Here is a 20,931-nt window from a genome sequence, read left to right as displayed (position 1 = left end):
TAAAAGACAACCCAATTTAAAAAAAATAGGCACAATCTTAGAACTAATATTTCACCAAACAAAATAAGATGTAGGAATTGTGGTTCACAATCATAATATATATCCATGGAAGAACAGTCATATCTTTTTCCAAATCATCTATTAATCTCAAGATGATACACTAATGAAATGCAAAATTATGGTACAAATTCCATATGGAGGATGATGTGAGCATGTATCAGTATTGGGATGCATGGAGGCACCTGGGGCCACATGAAATATAGGAAGATTGAGATACTAGTTTCAGTTTTGAACTACGATCTTTGGCTGCCAGATGTTCCACATCCTGTGTAACAATAGCAAGGGTCACCACTATTAGGCCCTGATGGTAGGAAATGCATATGACCCCATCCACAGGAGATGCAGGTTTGGTCACAATGACTGAGAAGGTGAGAACCAGAGTAGAAAGCTCAATATATTGTTTTGGAATTTGGGCCTGGATCCAATTTATTTCAGGAAATTCATATGGAAGTAATTTATATTCTACTCTCATCTTTTTGATAGCTCCCTGCCTAATCCATAAAGATGTGACCTCCTCCTCCTCCTGTGCCTACCAAGGTATCCTCAACCTACACCTCAGGAGTCCACATTTACAATTCAGATACCCAGGGCTTGGCTTTCCAGTGTCTTTTACCAAAAAAGAGTTAATTAGATCCAGTGTTGAAAGCGATATCAACCTCTCGAAAGTAATGTCATTTTTAGATTCACATTTCAGAAGATTATGAATAATGATTTGACAGCAATAAATACCCTCTAATCACACTTGTCTGGAAAGATTACAGTGGCTGAGCATTCCTGTTATAATGTTCTTACAATACTATTGTTAGGTAGTAAATTTAATTCTCCCTAAAAAGATTTTTTTCTCAAGCAGGCAAATCTCCGTCCCAGTTCAAGCTATTCTTTATCCCTTTGTCCAATTTCTAGTGGCACTTTGTATAGCAAGTAAATGGCTGCAGAGCCACTCTGTCACTCTCAACAGCACCCTGACACCTCCAGCCAACTCTACCTGTCACCTGGGCCTGTAGCACCCAGCTCCTCCTGTCTCTATCCTCTACCTCTCAAAGTGCCAGGCAAAGCAGAATGTGTGGAGCCCCTGATTCAAAACACATTAGGCATTTCAAAATGATGACAGCAGAAGATGAAACGAAGCATAAGCCCTTCTCAGAACAAAGCCCTCTGTGACTACATGGACCACCTGCCCAGGAAGCCAGCCCTGAACTGACAAGCCTCTTAGTCATACTGCCTCCCAGTTTTCCTCAATCCCACTGACCCTTTTCTCTCTCATTAGCATCTTCCCTTTGCTTCCATTTTGTTTCTTTATTTATCTCTCTGCTTCCTGTTGCACTGTCCTGTATGGATGTTACACATCCCCCAAAAAAATTCCCCAGAAACAGCCCCTGTGGTGGGCATATTTTTCCCAACTCTGAGTAATTTCCTCACCAGTCTTTAACCTTGCAGCTTTTGCCCTTTCTCTTTTGAGAAAACAAAGGAGGGTGGAGTTATATGGTCCCTGTCCAGATGTTCTGGTTCGGGTGAGTAGGGCAGAGTGAGGTACCTTCCACATAGTGAGTATTTTTGTTAACATCTAGGCCATTTTAATAATGATAAGTTTTTAGCCATTTTCTCTAGAGTCTAGTATTCTGCCTCTTTTCAAAATATAGTATCTAATTCCATGGTTTTAAAGATGTTAAGTTGTTGAACTGCCTCTACTGTAATAAGTTGCTAACTATCTCTGCTTCTTAGAACTCCAGATACTTTAGAGAAACACACATGAAGCATATATATATATAAATAGTGGCCAGGTGCATGAAATTTGCGCACAGGGTTGGGGGGTGTCCTTCAGCCTGGCCTCCACCCTCTCCAATCTGGGACTCCTCAAGGGATGCCTGACCGTCGGTTTAGGCCCCGGGCCTAAACCGTAGTAGTACATCCCTCTCACAATCCAGGACTGCTGGCTCCTAACTGCTCACCTGTCTGCCTACCTGATTGCCCCCTTACTATTCTCTTGCTAGCCTGATTGGCACCTAACTGCTCCACTGCCAGCCTGATTGCCTCCAACTGCCTTCCGCTGCTGGCCCAATAGCCCCCAACTATCCTTGCCTGCCAGCCTGATCACCCACAACTGCCCTTCCCTGCTGCAACACACCTCCTTTGCCAGGACCTGCCTCCTCTGTGCCAGGTGACAGAGAGGCCAGGACTAGCCTCCACTGTGTGCACAGCCATCTTGTGGTGGCCATCTTGTGATGACATCATACACAAGGGCCACCTAGGCTTTTGCTAGTATAAATGTATACCTTTTCCCTCCCTCATCTATTGATCTCATTGTATTATATGTACTAATCCCTGACCTGCTTTTGATATTTACCAATGTCTTGGATATATCTGTCCTAGCTCAGTATTTTTAAAAAATTACTCATTAAAGTTTAATTTGCATACAATATTGATTAGTTTTCATTTTACAACACAGTGATTCAACATTTACATACCTTACAATGTGATCACCACAGTAAGTCTAGTACCCATCTGCCACTGTGCAAAGTTCCAGTATAAAGATATTATTGTCTTATTAGTGGCCTGGTGCACAAAATTCATGCATGGGGCTAGTGTTCCTCAGCCCAGCCTGCACCCTCTCCAATCTGGAACTCCTTGAAGGATGTCCTACTGATGGTTTATAGGAATTGGGCCAAACTGGCAGTCGGACATCCCTCTCACAATCCGGGAACTCCTGGCTCCATCTACTCTCCTGCCTGCCTGCCTGCCTGCCTGATTACCCCTAACCACTCTGTCTGCCAGACTGCTCATCTCCAACTGCCCCCCACCACCACCCTGCTTGCCCCCAAATGCCCTCCACCAGCCAGATCACCTCGAACTTCCCCCTGTGCCAACCTGTTTAGCCCCCAACTACACCTCCTGCTGGCCTGCTTATCCCTACCATCCCTCTCCACTGTACTGCTCACCCCCAACTGCTGGCCTGCTCACTCTAACCTGCCCGCCCCCCCACTGTCCTTATCACCTCCAACTGACCCCCACTGACAGCCAACTCACTCCCAACTGGTCCCTCTGCTGGTATGCTTACCCCCAGCAGCCCCTGCCATCCCATCCTGGCCTAATCACTCCCCGGCAACCCAAGGTCCCAGCCTCTCCTTTTTTCTTTTCCTTTTTTTTTTTTTTTTTTTCCAACACCTCCTTGAATGGAGGCCAACTGGAAGCAAGTATCTAGGATTTATTTATCTTCTTTTTTTAAAAAAAATATATATTTTATTGATTTATTTTTAGAGAGAGGGATAGAGAATTAGAAACATCGATGAGAGAGAATCATCAATTAGCTGCCTCTTGCACACTCCTTATTGGGGATGTGCCTGCAACCAAGGTACATGCCCTTGACTGGAATCGAACCTGGGACCTTTCAGTCCACAGGCTGACCCTCTATCCATTGAGCCAAACCAGTTTCAGCTGGATTTATTTATCTTCTATAATTGAAACTTTGTAGTCTTGAGTGGAGGCCAGAGCCAGCCAGGCCAGAGGGGCAGGGAAGCTTAGTTTTCTCCATTGCCAGGGCAACCCAAGCCTCCTGCTTGCTGCAGCTCCATGGCTGGCCACCATCTTGGTTAGACTGATTTGCATACTCACCCCTGATTGGTTAGTGTGTGTGGTTTGCAGGTGTACTGGAATGATGGTTAATCTGCATGTTTCTCTTTTATTAGTGTAGATTCCCTATGTTGTACACTATATATATATGTTATTATTTTTTAGCTGGAGTGAGCTCCACTTTTCACCCATCCACCAACTCCTTCCATTCTCGCAACTATTGGTTTATTCTCTGTATCTACAGTGTTTGTTTCTGTTTTGTTATTTTGTTTAGGTTCCAAATACAGGAGAAATTATATGGCACTTATCTTTCTCTAACATATTTCACTTAGCATAATACCCTCTAGGATCCATAGATATTGTCACAAATGGCAAAATTCATCCTTTTATATAGCTAAGTAATGTCTCACTGTATATATATGACACATCTTATTTATCCACTCATCTATTGATGGACACCTAGGTTCCTTCCATATCTTGGCTATTGTAAATAATGCTATAAGGAACATAGGCTTGCATATATCTTTTCAAATCAGTGATTTGCTTCTAAATTAGTTTTTCACTTTTGCATATATTTTTTTCAAGTTCTGAAGTGAAATTGCTGAGTACCATGACAGTTCTAATTTTAATTTTTGGAGGAATCTCCATACTGTTTTCTGTAGTGGCTGCTTCAATTTACAACCTAAATAACAATGCCTCAGGGCTCCCTTTTCTCCACATCCTCGGCAGCACTTGTTATTTTGTGGACTCTTTGATGACAACTTTCTGACAGGTGTGAGGTTGTATATCATGGTGGTTTCACTTTGCATTACCCTGATGATTAGTGACAATGAGCATATTTTCATATCTACTATCCATCTGTATGTCTTCTTTGGAGAAATGTCTATTCAGATCCTCTGCACATTTTTTAATCAGATTGTTTTTTATATTGAGTTCTATGAGTTCCTTATATACATTTATATTAAATCTTTATCAGATATATCATGTGTGAATAACTTCTCCCATTCAGTGGGGTGTCTTTTCATTTTGTTGATGGCTTCCTTCACTATGAAGAAACTGTTTAGACTGATGTAGTCCCAGTTATTTAATTTTGCTTTTGTTGCCCTTGACCATGTGGTTCAATATTTTAATAGCTGCATGAAATTCCACTGCTTACATCACAGTCTTTATGATAAAACTAGAATTCCCTGGGTAAAAGAAATAATATTGCTTATTTCTAATGTATTCCACTTAAGCTTAACTAAGGCCTGCTGCTGTCAAAAGGCAGAATGAAAAGAATTTGCTTTCACACTCCATTCAAGAAGGTTTTGTTAGCATTAGGAACTCCGCAATAGCTCATTTATTAAAGGCATAAAACCCTGATAGCATTTTAGAAAAACTTCTTGGGTTCAGTTTTTAGCTCCATAAATATCATACTATTTTAAACCTGAGTTTCCATCTACCAATTTATTGCCCTCACAAGACTAAATTCCTGGTTTCTGATTTTGTTAGTTGTTAACATTATTTCCCTTCTGTCTATAGCAGTACCTGATACCTGTGTTAGGTTTGATACATGAGTAATTTAGCAAAGGGTAGGTAAACAGACAAATTCAGATGTATTTATTAAAAATGTAGATGGTATTCTTACATTTTATATGCAAAAAAACACACAAAAAACAAAACATTAAAACCTGTTTCTCAAATACCCACCTGCAATACAGTGGAAATGGTTAATCTCCAACATAAAAGTTCTTGTGGCACTTCCAAGAGAAATGTCCTTCAAAAAAATCTACCCTTTGTGTCAAGTACTCACTGAATAATAATTGAGTTAAATGAACAAAACTAGAAAAATCACAAAGATTTCCATAGCTTACCCTGTTACCTCACACAAACATAGGCAGTCTTTTTCTCAAAGACCTTGACCCTAGAATACATAATTAGAGCTTAGGGGCTGTAACGAAGAATGCCTAAAACACAGGGCACATTGCAGAGCAACCTACTCACACTTGACATTTCAGATGGCTAAATTGCCTTTTTCAGTATTTAAGTCATTTTGAAACCCTGCAATTTTGTCTTTCTGGCAACCTTCAATTTTTCATTTGTTTTTATTTACTCAGTACCCAGGAAAAGGAGGCTCAGCCCTAAGAACTATGTTCTTTTGGTCATCACAAGGTTTTCTTTCATGAATTTCAGGTCCAGCTTTCCCCTTCATCTTAGACTCACAAATTATGTATAACAGTATACAAAGGCAATATATTTGCAAAGACTCAAGAATTAATAAAGCGTTTCCCATCTAGCTTATCCCTTTAATCTCCTCATTTTGTTTCCAAAAGAATGTAAGTTAGTTTTATTTACATGCATAAGAGCTGGGCCACTAGCAGAGTACTGTTATTTGGAGCAATAAAAACAACTACTAGATATAAAATGATGATTGCCTAATACTCTGTAATTGATACAATATTCTCTTGCTTATTTGTTGAATGCTATTCATTTACAAAGACATCTTCTTTAGGGCAAAGACTCTCACCTCATTTGCTAAGTATTATTTACAAACTATAATGAAAGTAATTAATAAATATAAATGAATTTTTAAAGACTTTTAATTTGAAATATCATTTTTCTGATCATTTGTCTACTAATTGTACATCTTGCTACTGAGTTTTGACCCCATAATTGAGTCTCCTTGTCTTTGATGTCACCCACACTTATATTGGTCATCACAGTTGACCAATTGGTCCTTACCAGATGGAGCAAGGACCCTCCTGAGGAAATGGGAGTGTGGGGGTCCGCCCCCTCCTTCAACAGTCGAAGTGCTGAAAGAATGAAAGAGAAGAAGAGAATTAAAATACATCTTTCTTCCACACTCTTACCTAAAAGTTACAGAATCAACTGTATCCAGATATCACATTGTACATCTCCTTGTTTACTTGGGTATCTTCCTTCTCTGCCATTAGAAAAGTCCAGGAAGGCAAGGTCCTTGGAAGGCAAACCCTTGGAAGAAATAACTCAAGGTATGCTGGTGGCACCTTCTTACTGGAAGAAAGGAGTAATGACTTGAACAACTTCTGATTAAAGTGAAAGAAGAAAGTGTTAAGCAGGACTGCATCTGAATAACAAGAACATAAAAACCATGACTACAGAAGCAATAAAAAACTGTGTCATAGGCACTGAAGACAACTGAAAGAGTTAAAGAATTTGGTCATTGTGTTTCGGTCATCAGTTCAAATGGAGATGAGAGCCACAAAATCAATAGAAGGCTGAGACTTGGAAGGCAACAATGGAAGAAGTGGGGAAGATCACCAAGAGCAAAGATGTGTCATTGGAGATCAAGGCTAAGAACATCCACACCCCCTTGTTGCCAATAACTACGTATGGAGAGTGGCGTCACCATGATGGGATTAGTGCCCACACAAGGAGATGAAGAGTCCAGAGGTCTCTCTCTGGCCACGTGAGGACAGTGGAGAGGGCACCCATCTGTAAACCAGGAAGAATGGGTCTCACCAATAGCCATATCTATTTGGAGCCTTGATCTTGGACTTCCTAGCCTCCAAAACTGTGAGAAATAACTATTGGTTATATAATCCCCCCCAGTCCACAGCAGCATGAGCTAAGACAATAAGAGAGGGTCCAACAAAGGCTAGAGATGGTTTCTTGCTCTCACTTTCTGATTAAATGTAGATTCAGGATCATCCCAGAGGGGTGGCTGCAATGAGGGTTCATGGCTTTGCCACTGGGTTTAAAGAATGGATTACCCAGCATGTGGTTTAATGGGAATGCAGAGAAAAGGATCTAAGGCAGCACTAACTGCCAAAGTGGGGCTGAGCCATCATGTCCAGGGAATCTAGTTTATAAAGAACAGAACATTTGAAGGTACTCTCCACAGAAGCAGGGTGGACCATAGCAATGTGCTGAGAATACTCAAGGTCAGTTGGAGATGAAGATATAGATGTCTAGATGTAGAGATAAATGGATTGAGGGAGAGAAAGACAGATGGATAGACAAATATGTGTTTATGAATGTATTACACATGTTACTGACATAAGGCTGTGTAGTTCACATTTAAAAACATTAATTAAGTATATAATACTCATTATTATAAATTCCACATAGCCAACTGATTCTCACAAAATGTTTTTTGTGGAGTTTTTTTTTTTAATTTTACTGAACTCTTGGATCAACAGGCAATCTATGGGTACAATTAATGAATGTGACCTTGATGTCTGGTTGATATTTTCATTGACATTAATGCAAAAGAGACAGGGGTCCCAAACTATGGACAGAGGCAGCCGGCTAGATCCAGCCTTGGCCTGTTTTGTACAGCATTTGAACAAAGAATGACTTTTACATTTTTAAAGGATACATAAGAAATAAAACAGCAATAAAAAAAAATTCAAGAATTCTGTGCACCATAGATTCTGCATAGCCCCTAAAATTTAAAATATTTACTATCTAGCCCTTTACAGAAAAAGTTTGTTGAGCCTTGAATAAGATTAAAGTAAACCAATGAAGTATGTCAGAACATTATTTATCAATGATCTGGGTAACATATTTGCTGAATCAGACAACAGATTTTGAATAACATGATCATATTTCACCACATTTTTGTGTTAGTCACACCATCATGGCTACTGACACATTTTTAAACACAGCTTGCATCATTAATATTTACTCCATCATTTCATCAAGTCTAAACAATAAGAAAATAAATCAAGCCCTGATTTGTAGTTTTCAATTTCTGTGGTGCAATCCTTCCCACTGTGTTTGATTTTAAGCTACTCATGTGATATTGCTAAACCCATAGTTGGGAAAAGACATGACATACCTCATAATTATGTGGCCTTTCCACCATGCAGACACAGAAAAAGTAAATAACTTCAAGAGCATAACTGAGAAAAATGTGATAAACTAATTAGGAAGTGTTAAGTTTTGAGTATCTATTATTTTGTTTTTAATAAAACCCACTTAGTTGTAAGTTTATATGCTTATTTTTTAATATAAGTTTAGTTTAACTATTTCACAGTGGACCCAAAAATTCCTGAATTTTGAACAACTGGCCACCAGGGGATGCAGGGTAAGCTCCAGGACACTCCAGGCAGCAGCTGAGGTGGATGAGGAACATTTCCCAAGAATGTCCAGGAATGAGGACACTACAGGCAAGAACTCCAGAATTTCCTTCTTGCCACAGTGATGGAGATGGCTAAGCCCCAGCCCTTCCTTTACCCAGCCAGACATCAGCCTACAGTGAAAACTTGGAGCATTTCTTTTCGTAGAAGGAAGGCCTATTTTGTGAAACAGCTGTTTACATTGCTCGGCAGAACTCATTCAGAACCTAGATATTGGCTGGGTTGCCCCTGGATATCTCAGGAGGAAACTCAACAATAAGATAAAATCAACTATTCACAACATAAAAAAACAATGTAGAGTGAGCTAAATTCCATGGCTTTGCTAAGGGTTAAAAACTGGACATTGTAAGATACCTAGATATCTATAATAATAAAAGCATAATATGTTAATTAGACAGTACGTTCTTCTAGACTACCTTCCGGACAAAGCCAGGGCTGAGAGGGAAGCCTGGGTCTTAGGTGCCAGAGGGAAGCCAGTACCGACATCTGGGGGAATTCTCTTGCAAGAATTTCATGCATTGGGCCTCTAGTAAAGATATAATGAAGAAAATGCAAACTGTGCAACAATTCAGTTATAACGGAATTTTGAAAAAGAAAGTGCTGCATCTTTATAAAACTAACACACACTGAGCATTTTTACATCTACTTAGGGTCTGACACTGCTCTAAGAACTCTAAATATAATAATTACTTCAATTTTTTTCAACTCACATTGTAGTTACCATAATTGCCCCTGCTTTACTAGTAAGGAAACTAATGCTCTGATGATTATGTGCTATCCCAATCCACAGAATAGCATGGTGGATCTAAAACTTGAATGTGAGCAGTATAACTCCAAAGATTGTATTCTTCACCAAGAAAAGTAGTTTCCCTCTCACATCACATGATTGTTGAAGATTACCCTTCAACTCTGAAACAAAACAGAAATCAAGATCCATTGTAATGCCCTCATAATTTCCTAAACTTGTGGGATTAGGTTAAACTATTTTCTCCAAAAAATGTGAGTTCGTAGCAAACTTGTAATCATACAATTCAAATCACCAGTTGAGTGAAATGGCCCCACTACTCTGCATCTTCTTTCTGTTACAATGAAATCTGCAAGAAAACAGCCTAAGGAACACCAGCCATCTGGGAACCAAACAAAATCACGAAGCTTAGGATTCCTTTTATAGTGTAACTGTTTGGAACTGATTCAGCATTTACTGTATATTTGTGGCTTTTTCATCAAGCTGCCACAAAACTTCAAGATGATTTGAAATTTAAAAGGAAACATTCAGTCTCCAATTTTCAGATATTGGGGTAAAAAAAAAAAAAAAAAAAAAAAAAAAAAAAAAAAAGGACTAAAGTACACCATAAAATTTTGCTAAGGAGCTTTAATAGAAGAGGCAGCTGTCCCCACTGAATGTCCTCACCATCACCACAATAACCAAACCTCATATCCACCTGATAACCAGCATTTATTTTCAGTCTCTAGATATTACCACGAGTTATCTGTGCTGATGGTATATAGCACATTGATGATAGTAACTTGATAGCAACTTCATAAAAGTAAGTGCTTTGGCAATCCTATGAGCTGATATGGATGTACTATTCATAGCAACTAGGACTGCTCGCACATAATTCTCAGGATGACGGTGGGTCTGTATAAACAAAGATTTTACATTTAAAATCAAGAGAGGAAATGAAGAGTCAAACAAAACAGAGCAGTGGGTGCTAAATTTTTGTCCTAGTTATAAGCCCTTCAAAAGGAATTTTCTAGAAAGAGAAAAAGATAAAAATCCTATCTAATAAAAGAGTAATATGTAAATTGTCCATCACTCCAACACACAAGATGGCTGCCCCCATGTGGTCAAATATGGCTGCCCCCATATGGACACAAGATGCTACCACAAGATGGCCAGCAGGGGAGGGCAGTTGGGAAGGACCAGGCCTGCAAGTTGGGAGAACAGTTGGGGGCAATCAAACCTGCAGGGAAGGGCAGTTAGGGGTGACCAGGCCTTCAGGGGAGGCAATCAGACTTGCAGGGGAGCAGTTAGGCATCAATCAGGCTGGCAGGAGAGTAATTAGGGGGTGATCAGGAAGGCAGGCAGGTGAGCAGTTGGGAGCCAGCAGTCCTGTATTGTGGTCCTAGATTGGAGAAGGTGCAGGCTGGGCTGAGGGATACACATCCCTGTGCATGAATTTTATACCCCAGGCCTCTAGTCTATATATATATAAAGAGGTAATATGCTTCTTGGTCCTAATGATGTCCCAGTCATGACCAGTTAACAGGCAGGAGCTGGTGGATGGAGATGGGAGTAGGGACTTCCACCCCAGTGCAGGCATGCACAGCCCTGTCCAGCACTAACATCACACTGACATGGAGGCAGAAGCTGCTCCCAGTAGAGGCACACACAGGCAGGAGCTACTGGGCAGTAAAGGGGGCAGGAACTAGTGTCCACCAGGACATGACACTGCTGCCACAGCACCCCACCCCTTGGCAAAAGCAGTCCTGTGGTGGTGCTGCCAGGCCCAGAGGAGGCAGCATCAGGACGGAGGCAGGGCCTCAGCAGAGAGCTCGCAGCACTCCTGTGCTGGGATCTGATGGTGCAGAGAGGATGGGAGAACACATATGCAATTAGAAGGTTTAGGGCAGGAGGGGAGAGCAGTTAGGGCCATCAGGCCAGCAGGGGAGCAGTTAGGTACATGAAGCAAGCAGGCATGTGAGCACTTAGGAGGCAATAGTTCTGGATTGCGAGAGGGAACCAAGATTGGAGAGAGTGCAGGCCAGGCTGAAGGACTTCCCTACCCCCTCACCCCCTCCCCCTCCCCCTCCATGCATGAATTTTGTACACCAGACCACTAGTATACAATAAGATGTTAGCAACTGGTAAACCTGGTTGAAGGGTATATGGGAGTTCTTCACATTGTTTTCACAATTTTTCTGTAAGTTTCATTTAATTTCTAAATAAAAAGTTACAATAAATTTCAACTGAAAAATCAAGCCAGTGTCATTCTTTTTCCTTAAGTGATAACAAAAACATTTATGCAAAGAATTCTAAAAATATAGATGTGAAAATTTAAATAAAAATTGATAGTCCTCTAAGAAATGCTTTAAAGGTGTATGTTACCTCATCAACATGAGGTAAGATAATAAATAAGGGAATAAGGGAAACTTAAAGCAGTGATGTAGAAATTATGTTATCAACACCACAAAATTTCCATTTGCTCATTATCATACAAATTTCCTGCCCTAGTTAGAACTTGAATTTCAGGATATCTAAGAATATATTTTTTAAAAATAGATTTTACTAGTTCTTTCCTTCTCGATCTAGTTTTCATTATTCTCCATGCTTTCACCCACAACCTCCATCATGGAATTGTAATTCCTTGTAATTCCATAGATATTCTGTATGTCTCCTTATGTACAGTGGCCCTATGAAGGGCAACAAATGAAAGTTAAAGCTAAAATATTTATCCCCCAGCCAAGACCAGTTTGGCTCAATGGATAGAATGTCGGCTTGGGGACTGGAGGGTCCCGGGTTCGATTCCAGTCAAGGGCATGTACCTTGGTTGCAGATCCCCAGTGGGAAGTGTGCAAGAGGCAGCTGATCGATGACTCTCTCTCATTGATGTTTCTAGCTCTCTATCTCTCTCTTTTCCTCTCTGTACAAAATCAATAAAATATATTTTTTTAAAAATAAAATAAAATAAAATAAAATAAAATAAAATAAAATAAAATAAATAAACAAATAAAATAAAATATTTATCCCCCAAGAACCAACTTTTCCACATTTGGGGGCAATTTTTTTTTTTTTTTTTGTATATTTTATTCTTTTCAGAAAGGGAAAAGGAGAGAGAGAGAAACATCAATTATAAGAGAGAATCATTGATTGGCTGCCTCATGCATGCCCCATACTGGTGATCGAGCCTGCAACCTAAGTATCTGCCTTGAACATGGACATAACCTCCTGGTTCATAGATCAAAGCTCAACCACTGAGCCATGCCAGCCAGGCAGGATTTCTTGCCTTTTTAAGAATTATACCCTATTCCCACTTTCAGTTACTCAGATCCGTGAGTATGGGGATAGGACCTAAAACTATGCATGTTAACAAAGCACTCCAGGAGATTCTGGTGCAAATGCCACTGAAGACGCTGCTAGGATTTAACAATTTCCTAAAATGACCCGTGAATGTCTCTCTTGGAGCAATAGAACCAGCAGTGGCAGTTGACAACTCGTTAACTGGTTCCCATTTATTTACCATGAAGCACAATACCCTCTAGGTCCATCCATGCTTTACCACTGAGATTCTGGCCCCTCCCGCTGCATGTACCACTGTACCCCTCAGAACACACAATGTATTCTCGGTAAATATATCAATAATTATATATTTAGCGGAATTTATCAGACCTGAATCTTGGTGTAGTGGAGCGAACTGAGAGGAGAGGGTCAAGGTCTTTGTAGATGAGGAGGCCTCAGGTCAGAACACACCCTGACCTGGGAAATTATTCTTAACCCTCCCTATGATGTAAAACAACTAGTAAAACTTTTTTTAAAATACAAATGCTCAGGTTCTATCATCAAATTCTTAAATTCAGTAAGTCCCAGATGTGCCTATCTATCAATAAGTGTTTAAGGTCAAGGCATCGCAATGGTTATAATACTGGGAAGGGTGGGCAAGGGTGCAAGTCAGTATCCAAAGGGCTGTTTAGCTGGTTTCAATCCCACCCATTACATATGAGTGGGTCTAATAGGTTTTTAAACTCACAAGTGAGCATCTGCCTGAAACCTATATTCAGGTGAGTTGCTCAGTCATACCATGAGTGGTCCCTTCTGATTTGGTCAGGTCCACATGCATCAGCGGGACACTCAAGGTTGCTACAAGCTACTCTCCTGAAAAGGAGACTGTAAGGATTAGGTACAGGATCAGAGTTGTATTAGGGTTCAAGTCTTAGTAAAGAAATTACAAACTAATCAGCTAGGTGCACTGGAGAATCAAGTGGGCAGAGGCCCACCTCAGCTGCACTGGCCTATCAGGCAATGAGCAGTTAAGACTAATTTCATGTTACTTTGCAATGGGTTTAAGATTCCTGCTTTGCTACCCAACTTGGTAAGAAGTGGATCTGACTTAAGCCTGGAAGTTGTAAGCCCAAAGGCCAAGATTCCCATAGCCAAGCTGATTCAAAATTCCAGCCCAGTGTGCAGGTATGACTAACGCAACAACAATCGAGTGAGTGTCTTATATGTGCTAAACACTATCTTAAAAGTTGGAGTTTTGAGAGAATATATGTATTTTTTAAATCCTGTCTTCAAAGAGTTTATAATGTAATGGATTGTGGGTATAGAAGACAAAGAAGAAATACAATAGTTGAGGGCTTTGCAATTCTCAAATTAGTGGCTGAATATCCTCAATATATTTGTGAAAATTATTTGCCATTTTTATCTTCAAATGTTGCTTGCAACCCATTCTCTCTTTCCACTTCAAGGAACTCACTGGCCTGCAGCTGAAAAGATTTTCCAAAAAAGGCTATTATCAAACTCACCTATTCTACAGAATTTCTAACACATATTACTAAGGTATATATGCCTGTTGGGAATCAGGAATGGCCTCTGTACCTAAACCAATTTTAAATCATTAACTCTAAATATCCCCAAACAGAACTCAAGTGACAGTTTTATGACAACATAAATTTAACTGCATTGTATTTCTTCAGACTTTGATGCAGGAACAATAAATCCAGAATGCACAAAGTATAAATACACGGTTCGTTTTTTATTTTCTCTCTATATATGATCCACTGTCAATTTATCTTACGTAACTTTAAAATACTCTTTTTTATATGCTTCTGCACTGCACTAACATCTTTGTAGGAAATCAGATAAATATACCTGTGTAAACTTGATTCTGAACTCTTCAGTGTATTGTTTTGTCTCATGGTTCATCTTTTGATAAATCAGAGTTGCACATTTTTGTAATTATTATTGTTTTACTTCATACTGAAAGATCATGTTAAAAGTTTGCCATAACTGTTAAAAAATGAGTATTGACATTTTATTGACATTTTAAAATGCTGGTTACTAAGAAATAACTATTCTGTGGTAAATCAAACTGCTACAACTAATACCATTGAAAACAAAAATAACTCCAAGGGAGGAAAGGGGACATAAGATATCCCAATGCCATATCCCTATAAAAATTCTAAGGGCCTTAAAAATAATGAAACGCTGACTAAAATTACAGGGGTCTTCGAATAGCCAAAACAATTTTGAAAAAGCAAGAGCCAAAACCGGTTTGACTCACTGGATAGAGTGTCATCCTGCGGACTGAAAGGTTCCAGGTTCAGTCTGGTCAAGGGCATATAACTTGATTGTGCGCACATCCCCAGTGGGGGGTGTGCAGGAGGCAGCTGATTGATGTTTCTTTCTCATCGATGTTTCTAGCTTTCTATCCCTTTCCCTTTTTCTCTGTAAAAAAAAAAAATCAATAAAATATATTTTTTAAATGCTGATGTACCTTTAAACATTATAGTATATTGATATAATATAAAATATTTTCAGATATAGTTTCTCAAACAAATATAAATAAATAATTTATGTAATGTATTAAATACATATATTTAATATATATGATCTTATAAAATTGGTCAAACACTTAACTATATTTAAATGTATTTTTTACATTAAATTAGTTAATCCAACTGCCACCTGATTAATGCCATGAAATAAAACTCCCTGTGATTTCAATGCCCTTCCTTCCCTGTAGCACTCTCATCACTTCTATGGCTATGCAGCAGCATATTGGGGCCGTACCACCCAGAGGAACTCACAGAAGTCCAAGTGGAGAGAATGTATACTTTAAAAAATACCTGTAAGAAAATCTGAAACAACCCTCTGCCCTTTCCCTACATTAAGTCAATAAAAAATAATTACTACAAATTGATTTATTTTTCCCCAAAATTAGCCTATATTCAGTCTCATTTGTTAATCTTATCTCATTTTTCTTAGATTCTCTATCATATATTCACTTCTAAAAAACACCATTTTGTAATAATTTCTAAAAAATACTTCAGGGTTTTTGCCAACATGTGTAGTGCTCATCATTGCTTCAAATTTTTGTCTGATGTATTTAGCTCCTAAAGTTATAAAAAGTTTCATTTTTTGTGCTAAAGAACACCTTGTGTTTTCAAGACATCAAAGATTTTTTAAATTATCACATACAAGGTTATAAAAAAGAGGTTTGTAATAACATTTCTCTAGGGATTCTATATGTGTAATAAAAAGCATTTAAGCCCCCAACTAAAAAGAAGATAGTAATATTTTTATTTGTATTGGATCAAAAAGACTTAGCAACTTTGAAATATTTAATACATTGGAAGCTATAGTCTGGAGTACAGCTGACAGTGAAGATAGGCAAGTATAGAAGATTAAGGGATTAAAGAGTTAAAAGGAAACACACAAGTGACATCTCTACAGGATTAAGAGACTGAGATGACAACAGGGAAGCAACAAGATGTAGCAATAGAGGAAATATAAATAGTACAGCAGTTGAGCCAAGTGATAGACCTGCTAGATTATACCAGAGAGAAGATGAAGAAATGGATGTTCCATCAGCAAGTCCAACCAGAAATTACAACAGACAAAAATGGAAGATGGTTTTAAGATAAAGCCTCTCACACATGAAAGCTAAAATTCATGTGGAATTTTATAGAATGTCTAGAGGCCCAGTGCACAAAATTTGGAGGGTGTCTCTCAGCCATCAGTCAGACAGCCTTAGTGCTGCCACAGAGACAAGAGAGGCTCCTGCCACTGCCGCTGTGCTCACCAGCCATAAGCCCTGCTTCCAGTACACTGACCACCAGGAGGCAACTCCTACACTGAATGTCTTCCCCCTGGTGGTGAGTGCATGTCATAGTAACCAATTATTCTGACATTCAGTTGATTTGCATATTAGCCTTTTATTATATAGGAATGTAGGATTATGGGAGTGTATGTGTGTGTATGAGAGAGAGCCAGTGTTTTTTGTTGATAACATTATCTAAAATTCACTGATTATAGTTCACCTTATTGCCAGAGCCATCAGATCAGGAAGTTTAATTTAAAAATTCGTGTTATATACAACAAAGTCTACATGTTGTATACATGTGTAATATTCTAATATAATCTAATTTCTCTATTCTTTATTAAAAAAAATTATTTTTTCCTCCCACAGGGGTTTTTGTTTTCTCTCCCAACTTAATGAAACTAAGAGTATCATCTAGTTGTTATATCTCCAGGTAGGGTCTTTAAACAAATAATTAAGATAAAATGAGGGCATTAGGTTGGGTCCAATCCAATCAGACCAATGTCTTTCTAAGAGGAAGGGATTAGAACACAGATTCACATGGAAGGAAGGGTGACTGTGTGAAAACACAGAAAGTGAGCATCTGCAAGCCAAAGATACAGGCCTCACAAGAAAAGAAACCTGCTGACATCTTTATCTTGAATTTCTAGCCTCCAGAACTGTGAGAAAATAAATATCTGGTGAGCCACCAAGTCTGTGGTAGTTTGCTACGCCGGTCTTAGCAAACTAAGACAACTGTGGTCACACCAGCCTTTAGTACTGAAGGGTCTCCCAGGCTTCCCTGGGTCTTTCCCCTTTTTCCCTTGCAGGCATTTTCCCAAAAATATCTGGCACATCTAATCGTATTTGGTATCTGCTTTGTTGTGTACCCAAACTAACATAGGCTCCTTGAAATGAGAAATCAACCAAAATACACCTGTTATGGACTGGATTGTGTAATCCTAAAATTCCATCTGTAAAAGTCCTAATGCTCAATGTGACTATATTTGGAGAATGGACCTTTTTAGGAGGTGATAAAGGTTAAGGAAGGTCATAAGAGCGGGGCGCCAATCCAATAAGGCTGTTGTCCTTATAAGAAGAGACTTCAGAGAGCCCTAGTGTAGAGGACACGAGAGATGATGGCTGTCTGCAAGCCAGAAACAGGCCTCAGCAGAAACCTATCTTGCTGGAAACTTGATGTAGAGCTTCTGGTTTCCAGAACCATGAGAAAATTAATTTCTATTAAAGCATTTTGTTATGGCAGCACAAGCAGAAGAATATAGCACCTTTCTTGCTTAGGACAATCCCACAAGGTGGGAAAAAAATCATCCACAAATTGTACCTGGTTGTCATCCAGTTCACACTCTTTCTGTGTTTTGGAAGAAGGCAATCCATCTTAACTTCTCTAGAGTTTCCAAATGCATAAAGCATCTTACACCCTGTTATTTTTCCAAGTTGAAAAGGAAATTCAGAGCATAAACGTAAAGGCCCTAAATTCTCAGGTTTAACTTTAAGCCTGTCTTTCTAAAATTCAAATTAAACATAAAATTGTGTTCATGATCTTCATTTTATTAAATCAAGAAGGTAATATTGTTTTCTTATAGAATTAGTTTAAAATGAGAAGGGAATCAAGGCAATTATAAAATCTATGTTGTCCCAGGATATTTGAAAATGGCTTCTAAAACCACTCAGCTGGAGTGAGCTAGGATTATGGTTTCTAAATCATGCACCAATTCTGCATAAAGCAGCTCATTTATCAGACACAGATCTTGCTTGTAGATGCTTCCTATGAGAGTTTGGTCATGGATTATGATGTACGGAAATTTCCTTTTTTTCATATGTGCAGACATTGTTAAATATATCAGAATTATCTGTGTTTCTTATATTCAGGAGCTACTACAGTGCAAAGAGGAAGAAAAGGAAAGGAAGTTTCTACTATGAGCTTACCACAAACCAGCAACTCTACTAACTAAGACATAACCCTGTCCTGAGTTGTACAATGTAGGAAAGATAAAGACATTTGTATTAGGAATTATTTTAGAAGGCAGATATGAATAAAGGATAGATCCATGAGTAAAATGCCTCTAAGTGTACAGAGGAGAAGTATTCTTCTTTCAGTTTAAGAAATCAGGACTATTCTCAAAGGACAAACTATTTAATTCAGGCCTTGAAAGATGAATAGTCTATAGACATTTTGAGATGAAGATAAGGATAAGAAACGGAGTGAGGAAACACAGAGGAGCACGAAGCCAGCTTTTATAGTTAAGGCATGGCAACATTTCTATTAGACCAAATTCATCATGTTCATAGGAACGATTGTGACATTTGAAACAGGGCAATGTGTTCAGCAGATCTGTTTTCTGGACAGAGAATTTCAGTAGAACTAAAGAATGTAACAAATATGCCCAGGTGAGAACCAGAGAACCATTAGAATGGAACTAAATCCCCAGCATGCATCATAATCACCCGGAGAGATTATTAGAGCCCAGATTCCCAGGCTCACTCCAGAGTTTCTGATTGAGCAGGTATGGGGTGTGGCCCAGGAATCTGAATTTCCAACCAACAACCAAGTGATGGCAATACTACTCTCCTCGTGTCACTGTCCATAATGCACAAAAGAGAGACAAAATAATGTTGGAATATTGAAATTATGAAGGGCCATGAATGACAACTAAGTGGTAGAAAGAATAAGTATCTGAAGACAAAAGCCTAACTACATTCCTACTATTCCATATAAAACTCAAAGACAGAGAAACAAATACAGCTGCATAGCTTTAGAAATTTCTTATGGGCCTCACGCAAGAGAATAGGAAAGCCCCTCTAGTTTCATGACATTGGAACAGAAAGAGGCAAATAAATGACTCCTGCACAATACAGATAAAATATCAACAGACTGAGATAAGAGAAGGGGAAGTGTTTTTGAGAAAAGGTAAGAAAGCCAGAGGGGCTCAGGAAGAGCATCTGAGAAAGAGCATGGGAGAAAGATAATTAGCTGGAGTAGGGCAGGAGAGGGAGATGTTGTAGGATCTCTGTATCCATGACTAGGGCCAGTGAGCCAAAATGATGTAGGGGGTAAGGTTAGGAGTGGGGTGATGTTGCAGGAGACTACTTCCACTAAACAGTCAGAGATAGTGATGGCTTAGAATGCTATACCTTGTATAATAGTATAGCAACTATAGAAGATTAAGGGATTGATCTTGGTGAGATTGGTGACAGATGGACAGATTAATGGTGATAGATGGTCAGATTATGAAGACTAGGAGGTAGAGCCAATAAATGTATTCAAGGATCATACAAGAGTGTGAGAGAGACATAAAGGAGTCAAGAAAGTCTTCAAAACGTTTGACATGAACAGTTGGTAGAATGGAGTCATTCACTGAGTTGGAAAAATGGAGGAGAAGATGGCCTTGTCTGGGACAATAAACAGTATGACAGTGAGCAGGTCTGTATACAATGTCACAAGGACATGCTGCAGAGAACTCTTACAGGTAGGGAAGAAGTCTTGGTTAGGCATAAAAATTAGGGTTTGTAGTATACACATGTCATGGGACGTAATTTCTAGAGAGGGAAGATAGAGAAAAGCTCTAAATTCTTGGGATATAATGGTGTTCAAAGTTTGAAAAGTTGAAAAGTGTCCTGCAAAGAAGACTGAGAAGGAGGAGCCTGTGAGGTAGGTATAAAACCAAGAAGAGAGATCAGGTCCAGAAGTCAAGTGACGAAAGTCAACTGAGGAGGGAGACATGATCAAGAGTGTCACGTGCTGCTTTCTTGACTGTGATGGGGACAAAGAAATATCTGAAAACTTGGCAACAAGGAGATCCTTGATGAGAGTAAGAGAAAGCAGCAGGTTTTGTGGTATCAATGGGAGAAAAAAAAAACTAATAGGAGTGTTTTCAGAGACAATGGAGGTAAGAATTAAGACGCAATGAATATAAAGAACTTATTCTGAGGAGTTGTTTTATGAAATGAAAGGGAGTTTACTCTTCCATTTACTTTTAAAGATATTGCAGCATTTCTCATCCATGGAAAGGACCCTGTAATATGGATAATGAAAGGGGCAACTGTAAGAATGATGATCATGAGTAGGCCAGAGGGAGTGGATTTACTGGGAAAACTGGAACCTCATTGCCAACATGCTACTTTATAAAGCAGTATTTGTAAAATCCTCTTTCCTGGACATTTTCTGTGTATTGAAAAAAACCTCAGGAAAAAACTCTGAACTCTGTTCTATCAATGCACGCAGTAAATGACTTCTCTGATCTTACAAATGACAAATCCACGTTTCCCTGTAAAACGTTTTACTTTGGCGTGCATTACAGTCATACTGTCAGAGGCACATATGATCTACAGATTGTTGTGTGACTGCCCTGGTGCACTAAGCAGCAATCTGGGCCTCTGACAGA

At 39.1% G+C, this 20,931-nt stretch overlaps 1 protein-coding gene across 1 annotated transcript in view; it reads right to left on the bottom strand.

Moving 5' to 3' along the window:
• The window catches only part of MYO16 (myosin XVI), a 414,776-nt gene that overhangs the window by 356,866 nt on the left and 36,979 nt on the right, over nucleotides 1-20,931 (bottom strand). The window contains exon 3 of the mRNA XM_036458153.2: nucleotides 6,349-6,419. Within this exon, the coding sequence (XP_036314046.1) occupies nucleotides 6,349-6,419 (71 nt within the window). The remainder of the gene's footprint in view (nucleotides 1-6,348; nucleotides 6,420-20,931) is intronic.

The sequence above is a fragment of the Pipistrellus kuhlii genome, unplaced genomic scaffold (genome assembly GCF_014108245.1).
Source record: "Pipistrellus kuhlii isolate mPipKuh1 unplaced genomic scaffold, mPipKuh1.p scaffold_m20_p_3, whole genome shotgun sequence".
Taxonomy (NCBI): domain Eukaryota; kingdom Metazoa; phylum Chordata; class Mammalia; order Chiroptera; family Vespertilionidae; genus Pipistrellus; species Pipistrellus kuhlii.
Note: the sequence above shows the minus strand (reverse complement) of the source record. Positions and strands in the feature narration are given on the sequence as shown.